The sequence below is a fragment of the Nerophis lumbriciformis genome, linkage group LG38 (genome assembly GCF_033978685.3).
Source record: "Nerophis lumbriciformis linkage group LG38, RoL_Nlum_v2.1, whole genome shotgun sequence".
Lineage (NCBI taxonomy): Eukaryota > Metazoa > Chordata > Actinopteri > Syngnathiformes > Syngnathidae > Nerophis > Nerophis lumbriciformis.
Window position 1 is genome coordinate 3,024,112 of NC_084585.2, and position 14,260 is coordinate 3,038,371.

Genomic DNA, 14,260 nt, shown 5'->3' on the forward strand with positions numbered 1-14,260 from the left:
TAATGCTGCAGGCAATCAAGCCTCCATCAATTGCAACATGTTAAATTAAGTTAAATTACAGATAAATATCCCACTCTTTTCCTTTGCAAAGTCAATCTGTGCAGCAGATATGGATATAAACATCAACAATATATGATTTGACCCAAAAAAAATCAAATCAAATGGAATGAATGGAAGCACGCTTACAACTGCGCCCCCCAAAAGGAGCCCCGCTCCTCCCATCCTCGCTGTCGTGACTCTCCCTCAATAGTACACATTTGGAGGATTCATATTTTAGTGCAACCTCGCGTGACACCGCCGTGCGCCATATCAGCGCCACCGTCACCCACCTTTGTGCATGCCCGTGAAGCGGTCCTTGAGCACGGTGAGCTCGTAGATCTTGCCGAACTCCTCGAAGAGGGGCCGCAGGTCCTTCTCGTCCAGGTTGCGCGGGATCTGGCCGATGAAGAGTTTGATGGCGTCGTGGTCCTTCATGGGGATGGTGGCCGGGCAGCCCGCCGGGCTGTGGCCGTGGCCGTGGCCGTGGCTTAATCCGTTCACGAGCCCGTTGGCGGCGACGCCGTGCGCCGCGGCGACGTCCACCTGCCCGTTGGTCAAAGTTGCCATCGTCGCTCCGAGTTGAGGCCGAGACGCAACAGAAGGTGACGAAGTCTCGCTCGCGTGGATTTCTGCCGTCCTGCCAATATTGACACGCGCGTGCAAACACATGTAGCGCGTGGCCAAGACGCGCGCAATGCCCTCTTTTTTTTTTTTTTGTGGTTTTTCTTTCTTTTTTTCCTCCCGGTCCCGATGTTTTAAGTCCTGCTCAATAAGTCGCTCATTGATGGGATCAAGAGGGAAACAGAGGGAGAGATAGAAGAAGAGAGGGAGGGGAGGAAGAGAGAAAAAAAAAGAGAGAGCGTTGTTCACGCGTGCCTATTTACACCCACGCTCCGCGCGTTCCCTGGCCTCTTTTGTTTTTTGCTTCTTCTTTTTTTTTTTTGCATTTGAGTCGCGGTGGGTTGTCTTCTGGGTTTTTAAACGGGGGCAGGGTCGGCTCAACCTCCGCCTGGTCGGCGGGGAGGTTTCGGCGAAGTCGACTTGGCACATGTCACGCACAGCCTCTCCCGCCACCCCCGCGCCTTCTTCTGGGGAGAGCGAATGGTACGTTCCATGGGGCTATAAATAGAGAAATACAGAAGAAGAGAGAAAAAAAGCAGTCCTTTGTGCTTAGTCCACGTCCACGCAGTATCAATGATGCTTTCTAATCGATGTAATTGTTGTCAATGTTGGTGTTTACATCCCTCAGCATCCCTGCAGGGATACTGGACAGTTCCGTGGTGCTGAAATTCAGCATCCTGTGTGTGCCATCCTCCCTGCAGGGATACTGGACAGTTCCGTGGTGCTGAAATTAAAAGCGATATTCAAAGGAGGCTTTTTTTTTCACCCCACACACACACCCTTTTTTTTTTTGTTGTTTTCTTTGCTCATCGTTGCAATTATAACACGTGGACGTTTTGCATCGTTTTCTCTCTTTTCCAGGAGCGTTTGGATTCTTTCCGCTCACAGGGAAAGAGAAAGAGTCTGTGAGCACCGCCGAGTGGCGTGGGAAGGGGGCACATATACGGGTGGGTATGTGTTGAATTGGAAAAAGATGATTGTCGACGTTTATTTCCAAACCAAAATTGCTAGGTACGATGATTGATGATACGTTGAACTGGAAATCTCATGTAAAAAAAATATATACGACATAAAGTAGCAAGAAACACGTCAATAATGAATAAAGCAAAACATGTTCGGGACCAAAAATGACTTCATATTCTCTACTGCTCACTAGTGTTACCATATCTGCGTTATTGTGTAGAAATATAGGGGAATAATAATAATAATAATAGATTTTATTTGTAAAAAGCACTTTACATTGAGTAAACAACCTCAAAGTGCTATAGTGTATTAAAAAAAAAATAAAAAAAAATAAAAAGATAATAAAAAATAAATATAAATAAAATTTAGAACAGCCAAATAGCTAAAACTAGTATGCATATATCTAAAAAAAGGTTTTTTTTATTTTTTATTTTTAAAGAAGGGTTTTTAAGCTTTTTTTAAAAAGCATCCACAGTCTGTGGTGCCCTCAGGTGGTCAGGGAGAGCGTTCCACAGACTGGGACAACTACTAAATGTGCGCTTCATTCTTTAACGGTGTTACAAAAAAGAATCATAATGCATAAAGTTGGACATAGAGAACATACAAACTCTTTATTTATTGAATATAGAATACTGGCATTCCACCACATAGTGAATTTGCAAACATCTAAAATTATACATAAAGCAAACTATAACCTGCGAGCAGGCCCGGCCCTAACCAATCTGGCGCCCTAGGCAAGATTTTAGGTGGCGCCCCCCCACATCGGCAGTGAAGTGTATATACTCACAAGAAACCGAATAGCTTTGTCTTTGACCTTTTTTTTTACTTACAACTATACCTAATATATATACCGTGCGGGAAGGGGGGGGCGTATTGTTGTAACAAATAATATTTCTATTAAATAGGCTTTACTTTGCATTTTAATTAACGTGGGATTATTTTTTGTATTTAGAAATAATAGTACCAACTTTTTTTTTTTTTTTTTTTCTCCAACATTTGTGGCACTGGCGTGGCGCCCCCTGATGGACGGCGCCCTTAGCATTTGCCTATACGGCCTATGCCACGGGCCGGCCCTGCCTGCGAGACAATAATGTACAACAAAATATTCTCAACAAAAGAGGAGACATATAACCTTAGAGAAAAATGGAATTTGAAACATTTGTACGTACGCACAACACTTAAAACCTTCAGTATATCAGTAAGTGGAATTAAATGATGGATTGGATTATGTGAAGAAATCAAACAATGTACTAATATGATCCACTTCAAGAAACTCTTCACACTTAAAGAGTTTACAAAGTACAAAGAAGAAGAACCATGATAAACATCCTGAATTTATCTCATCCATCCATTCATTTTCGAGATAATCTTATTTATCTCACAATATGAAATATAACTTACTTCAGTCATTATTATCTATTTATTTATTTTTATTGTTATTACTTATGGAGTATATTGTGAATACCCTGAGAACAGGAAGTGAACAAATGTGTTAGCAACTGATATGTAAAAGAAAAGGGGTAAGATTAAATAAGCACTGCTTCTTCCTACTCCTTTTCCAACATGTTGATTAGAGAAACTTTAAATTGTGATGCATCATGTTGTATGCATGCATGTGTGATGTATCATGTTGTATGCATGCATGTGTGATGTATCATGTTGTATGCATGCATGTGTGATGTATCATGTTGTATGCATGCATGTGTGATGTATCATGTTGTATGCATGCATGTGTGATGTATCATGTTGTATGCATGCATGTGTGATGTATCATGTTGTATGCATGCATGTGTGATGTATCATGTTGTATGCATGCATGTGTGATGTATCATGTTGTATGCGTGCATGTGTGATGTATCATGTTGTATGCATGCATGTGTGATGTATCATGTTGTATGCATGCATGTGTGATGCATCATGTTGTATGCATGCATGTGTGATGTATCATGTTGCATGCATGCATGTGTGATGTATCATGTTGTATGCATGCATGTGTGATGTACCATGTTATATGCATGCATGTGTGATGTATCATGTTGTATGCATGCATGTGTGATGTATCATGTATCATGCATGTGTGATGTATCATGTTGTATGCATGCATGTGTGATGTATCATGGTGTATGCATGCATGTGTGATGCATCATGTTGTATGCATACATGTGTGATGTATCATGTTGTATGCATTCAACATGATACATCACACAATTTTGATACATCACACACTTTCCATCATGTTGTATGCATACAACATGATGCATCACACATGCATGCATACAACATGATACATCACACATGCATGCATACAACATGATGCATCACACATGCATGCATACAACATGATACATCACACATGCATGCATACAACATGATTCATCACACATGCATGCATACAACATGATGCATCACACATGCATGCATACAACATGATGCATCACAATTTTCAGTTTCTCTATTCAACATGTTGGAAAAGGAGTAGGAAGAAGCAGAGCTTATTTAATCCTACCCCTTTTCCTTTACATATCAGTTGCTGCCACTTTTGTCCACTTCCTGTTCTCAGGGTATTCACAATATACTCCATAAGTAATAACAATAAAAACAAATAAATAATAATGAGTGAAATAAGTTGTATTTCATATGGTGAGATGAATACGATTATCTAGAAAATGAATGGATATATGAGATAAATTCAGAATGTTTATCATGGTTCTTCTTCTTTGTACTTTGTAAACACTTTATGTTTGTATAGTTTCTTGAAGTGGATCATATTAGTACATTGTTTGATTTCTTTGCTTAATCCATTACATCATTTAATTCCACATACTGATATACTGAACGTTTTAAGTGTTGTGCGTGCGTACAAATATTTAACATTACATTTTTCCTCTAAGATTACATTTCTCCTGAGAGTGGACTTATAGTCATTTGTACCATTTGAAGAGCACATGAAACCTAAAGCAAGAAGTATAATCTTGAGAGTATTGCACAGTAGTTTTCAGGCACCGTAGCTCAGGAATAGCTAAAGAGAAGGGAGGCAAATACTTTGCATCTCATTTAAACCTGAACAAACATGCATGAGGCGCCACAGTGAAAAGGTGTTTAAAAACAAAACAAAAAAACAATTAGGGGTGTAACAGTACGTGTATTTGTATTGAACTGTTTTGATACGGGTGTTCCGGTTCGGTTCGGAGGTGTACCGAACGAGTTTCCAGACGAACATATTAAGTAGCGTGACGCACGTTGTGTAAACAATACTCAAAATGCCGGACATTTGAGGCATTTAAGAAACTCAGCCCTGACAGCCCCGCAAAAGTCCGGTGAAAAAGACTGACCACACGTCCTCTTTTCACCGGACATGTCCTCTTTTGCGGAGCTGTCCGGGCGGAGTTTCTTAAATGCCTCAAATATCCGGCATTTTGAGTTAGGGTTGCGTGTATTTTCAATGTACGTTCAGGGTTAAGAAGGGGTTAAAAACAAAACAAACAGCAGCATTGGTGAGGGAGGGGCAGAGACAGAGAGAGAGAGAGAGAGAGAGAGTTATGATAAACGCGCATGCGTCGCCAGGCTCTGCTTTTTATCCATTGATTTATCACATTTAATTTTTTATTATCTACAGCAGGGGTGTCAAAAATGTGCCCCGGAGGCCATTTGCGGCCCACAGCTAATGTTTTAAAGGCCCACGGCAGATTTAAAAATACTATTAAAATTAAAGCTGCAAGCAGCATTGGTCGGGCCCGCGTATTTGGCAGGTGCTAGTCCTAAGTGTCCCAATACTTTTGTCTACTTTTAGTCTGAAGTGTCCCAAGACTTTTGTCTAGTGTACCTACCTTGTCTTCATTATGTGGGCATGTTGGTGCTTCCTGCTTTTGAGCAGCCATCTTAAAAAAACAGCAGCGCAGCAGCATCAGTGCAGCGGGTCTTTGAAGGGTCATAAAATCAAAACCGGAGCAGGTATTAAAAAGCTGTTCTATACTTTTATACACAAGGGTTCAATCTCTCTCCTGTGTTAGTTTGAATCCTAAACGACAAACGCGCTCAGAGGAGATAGATTTTGAAGGAAGGTGACCGGTTTTTACAAAAATGTTGTTTTGAAGGGGGAATAGCAAACTTCCTGTTGATTTTTGCTGGGGGTTGTCAATTTATGAAATGTAGGTCTAAGTGAGACCTACATTGAAGTTTTTGTTTCTTGTCTCTCCGACCTTCTTCCCAGTGGGAGTTACAGGCAGTTTTGTCATTTTTTTCTTCCGAGGAGCAGTTTTTTCTCCGTTTTATTAAAAAATTGCTCTAGAGCGCAATTATTAAATTTGGGGTTAGGTTTTTTTATTAGATCGCAATTTCTGCTAGTCCTGATGTGTGTGTTCAGTTCGGTGAATTTTGAAGCATGTTAAGAGGGTCAAATTACAGCTCAAAGAGGCAAATGTGACTGTTTTTAGTACTTTTTTGTCTTGAAGGGGGAATTGCCAACTTCCTGTTGATTTTAGCCCAAGGATATACAATTATGAAAACTAGGTCTAAATCAGACCTACATAGAGGATTTTGTTTCATGTCTTTCCGACCTTCCTAGTGGGAGTTACAGGCAGTCTGTTTTTTTTTTTTCCCTAGGGGGCGCTAGAGCGCAATTTTGAGTTTTGGGGTTCGGTTTTTTTATTAAAAGGCAATTTTCTCAGGTCCTGATGTGTGGGTCAAATATGGTGATTTTTGAAGCATGTTAAGAGGGTCAAATTAGTGCTCAAAGAGGCGGCGGAAGAATAAGAAAGAAAGAATAAAACCTTACAAATTCAATAGGTCCTTATGTTTGCATAAGGACTCCCTGTGGGAGTCCTTATGCAATGGGACATGCGGGCCCTAATAAACAAAAACATAACAAAAGTGAAATAAAAAAAGCTTAAAGGTTAAATGTAAGTTAGAAAAAGTTGCAATGTTGACTAATAAAACAAAGCTCTTTTTTTTCCCTTTCAAACTGTCATTGCTCAAAACATAATATTGAATCAAAATCAATATTATTATGAATTATTGACCTATCCAAGGTTCCCATTACTTCACATCAAATATTACACTAAGAAAAATATTTTTGGTGGAAGATTTTTGCAAATTTGGTAAATAAATAACCCAAAAAAATGTATATTTTGCTGTTTTCTTACTGTACCGAAAATGAACCGAACCGTGACCTCTAAACCGAGGTACGCACCGAACCGGAATTTTTGTGTACCGTTACACCCCTATTATTTTTTTTATTTATTTAAATGAAATGGAAGTTCGTCAAAAAACAGGCAAGCACAAAAAAAATATACATTTTTCAAAGCAGACCAATTCAAGGTTTGTAAAGTTGAAAGTTGTCAGGACTTGGTCCGGGGGTGTGTGCTTTTCCAGGATGCAACGGGAAATTGGCACGGGCGAGACGGGAATTAACCTACTCAGTGGCCTAGTGGTTAGAGTGTCCGTCCTGAGATCGGTAGGTTGTGAGTTCAAACCCCGGCCGAGTCATACCAAAGACTATAAAAATGGGACCCATTACCTCCCTGCTTGGCACTCAGCATCAAGGGTTGGAATTGGGGGTTAAATCACCAAAATGATTCCCGGGCGCGGCCACCGCTGCTGCCCACTGCTCCCCTCACCTCCCAGGGGGTGATCAAGGCTGATGGGTCAAATGCAGAGAATAATTTCGCCACACCTAGTGTGTGTGTGACAATCATTGGTACTTTAACTTTTTAACTTTAAGGTACATGATTTATTATCATCAAAAAAAGGAATAAATGAAAGCGCGCACAGTGGCGGAGAATAAACTATGAAATTAAACAAAACTTGCAAACTATGGCTTGAATAAAGAAAACTTACTTGGCATGGACAAAAAAGGAGCAGCGTGAACATGGACATGAAACAATGGACAGAGCATAAATGTGGTGTGAGGTCGTCAGGACGAACAACGGAAAATGAATGAACTTAAATACTATGGACATGATTAGTGAACGCAGGTGCGTGACTCAAAACGTGAAACAGGTGCGTGACGTGACAGGTAATAAACTAATGGTTGCTATGGTGACAAACAAGAGTGCACAATGAGTCCAAGCGTGGAACAGGTGAAACTAATGGGGTAATCATGGAAACAAGACGAGGGAGTGAAAAGACAGAAACTAAAGAGTTCTATAACTAAACAAAAACATGACTTAACACAAAACATGATCACACAGACATGACAAAAGTAAACTTGACTGCATGTGAAGATGCGACATCATCGCCGACTTCTCGTGTCTACCAACGTCGATTGTTCAATGGTGAGCAAAATGAACTTGAACGGTTCTCGTGTAATATTCTTTATATTTTGACCCCCCCCCCCCCCAATCCCACCCCCTCTTTGCCGACACATTAGCCAAGCATTATATAACAAAAGCGACGCGTTGGGTGCCTCTCTCACCTCCTTCTTTCTGCTCTCCCGCCAGCTAAATGGCCCGGTAATGTCATCTCGTTCTCACGGCATGACCGAGCCCCAGTGGGGCGGGGGATGGGGGACTTTGCTTTCTTTGGCATGACACTGTGCTCTGCTCTCCAAGCTTCCCCGCGGGGAGGGGAGGGGGGTCTGTGCATTGCCCATGCATGGCACACTTGCCCGCACGCATGCCTGACTCACTATTGGCAATATTTGACATACATGGGGAATGGTGCTGATGACGACCACGTTGGTTCTGGCGCCTCTGAGTCCATCAATCAAGCAAATTGTATCGATGTCATGTAACTCGCATGAGGGAAGTGCAATTAACGAGCGCATCTGTGACATTTTTTCAACGTGGCTCAAGTTCCTGCCTAATGCAGTCCAGAACACGCATGTTTGGTCCGATACAGACTTTTTTTTTTTTTACGGTCAAGCGTTGCTTTTTTTTAAAAGGTGGACATTTCTTCATTTCCATTCTAGGTGTGAATGTGTCAGTCCTGTGATTGACTGCTGATCTTTGCAGGGTGCGCCCCGCCTCCCCCCATCCGGCGCAGCTGCAGTCGGCAAATTGTACACATTTCAAAATGGCTTTTGGTGCACGCTCACGTCGGATTCTGGGGTGAAACGGGGCCTCGTCCGGTGGGCTGAAAGTCACATCAGACAGTCAAGAACATGTCACACACATGCAGGTTTTAAGGTTTCGCAGAAATGACACACACATACACACAATGTGCACCGCTGTCCATGGTGCTGAAAGACAACCACGTGCTTTGGCTCTTGCTCTGAAGCAGGGGTGCTTATTACGTCGATCGCGATCTACCGGTTGATCTCGGAGGGTGTGTCAGTCGATCACCAGCCAGGCATTAAAAAAATTGTCCTAAAAATGAGCGATCATAAATCTTCACTATGACGTCACTTTCGTCACTTGATTGACATTCACGGCACCCGAGGGTCTTCTGAGATGACGCTGGCTGCTGCCAGCTCATTAAAATTACCCACTGGAAGGCGAGAAACACTTTATTTCAACAGACTCTGGGGCCGTACCTGTCGTCAAAACTCCAAAGACCGACTGCACAGTTGCACAATAAAAGCTCTGCTTCATCCTGCCTGCGCTACCAAAATAAGAGTCTCAGAAAGCTGGCGTGCACAAGCTAGCAAGCTACGGAGTTTGCCGACAATGTATTTCTTGTAAAGTGTATACAAAGGAGTACGGAAGCTGGACAAATAAGATGCCAAAAACCAACCACTTTCATGTGGTATTGGACAGAAGGGAGGACTTTTTTTCTCCTCCATTCGAAAATGCGGACGTTATCATCACCACTGTCTGATTCCTATCAATGCAAGTCATCACAATCAGGTAATACACCAACTTATATTCTTGTCTTCATGAAAGAAATGAATCTATATGTGTTAAACATGCTTGTATTATCTTTAACCACCTTTAACTTGTCAACAATATAACTATATGTGTTAAACATGCTTGTATTATCTTTAACCACCTTTAAGTTGTTAACAATAATAACTATATGTGTTAAACATGCTTGTTTTATCTTTAGCCACATTTAAGTTGTTAACAATATTAACTATATGTGTTAAACATGCTTGTTTTATCTTTAACCACCTTTAAGTTGTTAACAATAATAACTATATGTGTTAAACATGCTTGTTTTATCTTTAGCCACCTTTAAGTTGTTAACAATATTAACTATATGTGTTAAACATGCTTGTTTTATCTTTAACCACATTTAAGTTGTTAACAATATTAACTATATGTGTTAAACATGCTTGTTTTATCTTTAACCACATTTAAGTTGTTAACAATATTAACTATATGTGTTAAACATGCTTGTTTTATCTTTAACCACATTTAAGTTGTTAACAATATTAACTATATGTGTTAAACATGCTTGTTTTATCTTTAACCACCTTTAAGTTGTTAACAATATTAACTATTTGTGTTAAACATGCTTGTATTATTTTTAACCACCTTTAACTTGTTAACAATATTAACTATATGTGTTAAACATGCTTGCATTATCTTTAAACACCTTTAACTTGTTAACAATATTAACTATATGTATTAAACATACTTGTATTATCATTAAACACCTTTAATGTATTAACAATATTAACTATATGTGTTAAACATGCTTGCATTATTATTAAACACCTTTAACTTGATAACAAAAACATATGTTTCATAAATAAGTAAATATAAATGATATATATGAATGAGGTAGATCCCCACGACTTGATCAATTGAAAAGTAGCTCGCCTGCAGAAAAAGTGTGAGCACCCCTGCTCTGGAGTAAATGTCTGGGGCTCAAACTTGTGCACAGCTCTGTCCATGGTCCTGGTACCAAAAATAGACTAGTTGTCTGTCCATGGTCCTGGTACTGAAAGAGACTAGTTGTCTGTCTTTGGTCCTGGTACTGAAAGAGACTAGTTGTCTGTCCATGGTCCTGGTACCAAAAGAGACTAGTTGTCTGTCCATGATCCTAATTAAAAGAGAATATTTGTCTGTCCATGGTCCTAGTACCGAAACAAACGAGTTCTCTGTCCATGGTTCTGGCACCAACAGAGACTAGTTGTCTGTCCATGGTCCTGAAAATACTCTGTTACTCTGTTCACGGTGCTGAAGCACGTAAATTCTTCTGTCCATGGTCCTGAACTCAGGAGCATATTTCCGCTCCAAATTCTTCTGGCTGGTGTTTTGCCACAAACACTTCATCGTGGAGGACGCAGGTGACCAAGTGTGGGAAGTGACCAAGTGTGGGAAGTGACCAAGTGTGGGAAGTGACCAAGTGTGGGAAGTGACCAAGTGTGGAAAGTGACCAAGTGTGGGAAGTGACCAAAAGTGGGAAGTGTTGACGACCATGAAGGAAGACAGAATGTCTTAATTTAAAAATAGAAACTTACAACCCATTTTTTTAGAGCTCTGGTGTTTTCAATATTATCTATTTTCCACAACCATGTCGACCGGTTAATCGGTTCCGGGCCTCACTCTGGTAAATGAGTTCACGCGAAGTAGGAAACTATTCATAAAAGCATGTTGAAATGGCCGCGTTTTTAAACATTCACATCAGCGTCAAAATATCATCTTCGAGTTTTTAAAATGAAACATAAAAATAACACAAAAAAACGCTCGCCCCCACCGCAGGTACTCGCCGTTCCTCTTGCCTGAACGCAGCACTGAGTTGCAGGATGGGGAGACCATCAGGAGCGCCCGAACAAGCTCGCTATTATCTTAACCATCTAGCTAGCTTACCTTGACGTTGTTGCTAATCATATTTGGGTGATTACAATCCCAACTCTTGGTGATTTATCAGCAGCCAGGTATCATTTTGATATGTTACCTGAGGGGGTGTGGTTACAGGATAGAGTTGCCAGATGGCAAACATTGTTTTACATTACATATTTAACCTCTTAAGGCCCGAAGCTGTTTGTTTACATGCTTTTGTTTACTGGGCTTATTGGACCCTAATTAGAGTAAAAACTAAGAATCAGAGTCTCCTGTCAGAGAGAGTTTCAATTCCCACCTCCGGAAGAACTTTGAACATGTCACGAGGGAGGTGCTGGACATTGAGTCCGAGTGGACAATGTTCCGTACCTCTATTGTCGAGGCGGCCGATTGGAGCTGTGGCCGCAAGGTGGTTGGTGCCTGTCGTGGCGGTAATCCTAGAACCCGTTGGTGGACGCCGGCGGTGAGGGATGCCGTCAGGCTGAAGAAGGAGTCCTATCGGGTTCTTTTGGCTCATGGGACTCCTGAGGCAGCGGACAGGTACCGACAGGCCAAGCGGTGTGCGGCTTCAGCGGTCGCGGAGGCAAAAACTCGGACATGGGAGGAGTTCGGGGAGGCCATGGAAAAAGACTTCCGGATGGCTTCGAAGCAATTCTGGACCACCATCCGCCGCCTCAGGAAGGGGAAGCAGTGCAGTGTCAACACCGTGTATGGTGCGGATGGTGCTCTGCTGACCTCGACTGCGGATGTTGTGGATCGGTGGAGGCAATACTTCGAAGACCTCCTCAATCCTACCAGCACGTCTTCCTATAAGGAAGCAGGGCCTGGGGAATCTGTGGTGGGCTCTCCTATTTCTGGGGCTGAGGTTGCCGAGGTAGTTAAAAAGCTCCTCGGTGGCAAGGCCCCGGGGGTGGATGAGACCCGCCCGGAGTTCCTTAAGGCTCTGGATGTTGTGGGGCTGTCTTGATTGACAAGACTCTGCAACATCGCGTGGACATCGGGGGCGGTACCTCTGGATTGGCAGACCGGGGTGGTGGTTCCTCTCTTTAAGAAGGGGAACCGGAGGGTGTGTTCTAACTATCGTGGGATCACACTCCTCAGCCTTCCCGGTAAGGTCTATTCAGGTGTACTGGAGAGGAGGCTACGCCGGATAGTCGGACCTCGGATTCAGGAGGAACAGTGTGGTTTTCGTCCTGGTCGTGGAACTGTGGACCAGCTCTATACTCTCGGCAGGGTCCTTGAGGGTGCATGGGAGTTTGCCCAACCAGTCTACATGTGCTTTGTGGACTTGGAGAAGGCATTCGACCGTGTACCCCGGGAAGTCCTGTGGGGAGTGCTCAGAGAGTATGGGGTAACGGACTGTCTTATTGTGGCAGTTCGCTCCCTGTATGATCAGTGTCAGAGCTTGGTCCGCATTGCCGGCAGTAAGTCGGACACGTTTCCAGTGAGGGTTGGACTCCGCCAAGGCTGCCCTTTGTCACCGATTCTGTTCATAACCTTTATGGACAGAGTTTCTAGGCGCAGTCAGGGCGTTGAGGGGATCTGGTTTGGTGGCTGCAGGATTAGGTCACTGCTATTTGCAGATGATGTGGTCCTGATGGCTTCCTCCGGCCAAGATCTTCAGCTCTCACTGGATCGGTTCGCAGCCGAGTGTGAAGCGACTGGGATGGGAATCAGCACCTCCAAGTCCGAGTCCATGGTTCTCTCCCGGAAAAGGGTGGAGTGCCATCTCCGGGTTGGGGAGGAGATCTTGCCCCAAGTGGAGGAGTTCAAGTACCTCGGAGTCTTGTTCACGAGTGGGGGAAGTGTGGATCGTGAGATCGACACGCGGATCGGTGCGGCGTCTTCAGTAATGCGGACGCTGTATCGATCCGTTGTGGTGAAGAAGGAGCTGAGCCGGAAGGCAAAGCTCTCGATTTACCGGTCGATCTACGTTCCCATCCTCACCTATGGTCATGAGCTTTGGGTCATGACCGAAAGGACAAGATCACGGGTACAAGCGGCCGAAATGAGTTTCCTCCGCCGAGTGGCGGGGCTCTCCCTTAGAGATAGGGTGAGAAGCTCTGTCATCCGGGGGGAGCTCAAAGTAAAGCCGCTGCTCCTCCACATCGAGAGGAGCCAGATGAGGTGGTTCGGGCATCTGGTCAGGATGCCACCCGAACGCCTCTCTAGGAAGGTGTTTCGGGCACGTCCGACCGGTAGGAGGCCACGGGGAAGACCCAGGACACGTTGGGAAGACTATCTCTCCCCGGCTGGCCTGGGAACGCCTCAGGATCCCCCGGGAGGAGCTGGACGAAGTGGCTGGGGAGAGGGAAGTCTGGGCTTCCCTACTTAGGCTGCTGCCCCCGCGACCCGACCTCGGATAAGCGGAAGAAGATGGATGGATGGATGGACTAAGAATCACTTATGATATGATGTACTTAGTCCATAAGTACACAAACGTGTACTTCATGTTTAGTGACAATCTAATTCTTTTTTTTTACACTTTTTTTTCTTCCAAATTCCATTGTATGTTAAACTCTTCTGACACCACCAGATGGCAGTATAAGTGTCCACATAAGTGGCCATAATACCCCAATTCAGTAGTGTACACAATTTTGGAAATAAGAGCTAAAAAGTGCTGTCCACGCATGTGGCCACTAAGCCTTTAGTAATGCAAGTAAATTGTCCCCTAAAATTTTTTTTAAAACAGCCAAAAAAGGTTGGTAGAAAGAATATAAAATATCAAATATAGTGTAAAAATGCACCCAATTGCAGGAAATGTTCTCTTAGCTCTCAAAATGTTCTTTCGGGGTTCGCGTGGCAGCACTTTGTGATGACAATTTTAAGGTTCTTCTTGTGGTTTATAAATGTTTTTTATGATATTGAACCTTCTTATCTTTCAGATTTGCTTTTACCCTACGAACCTTCCCGGGCCCTGAGATCTTCCAATACTCATCACCTAAATATTCTAAAAGTCAGGACACAAA

At 42.9% G+C, this 14,260-nt stretch overlaps 1 protein-coding gene across 7 annotated transcripts in view; it reads right to left on the bottom strand.

Moving 5' to 3' along the window:
- celf4 (CUGBP, Elav-like family member 4) overlaps positions 1-1,057 on the bottom strand; it is a 373,411-nt gene extending 372,354 nt beyond the window's left edge. For all 7 annotated transcript variants that reach the window (XM_061932610.2, XM_061932615.2, XM_061932612.2 and 4 more), the window contains exon 1: positions 330-1,057. In XM_061932610.2, coding sequence (XP_061788594.1) covers positions 330-708 — 379 coding nt within the window. In that variant the 5' untranslated portion in view covers positions 709-1,057. The remainder of the gene's footprint in view (positions 1-329) is intronic.
- Positions 1,058-14,260: the final 13,203 nt, after the last annotated feature.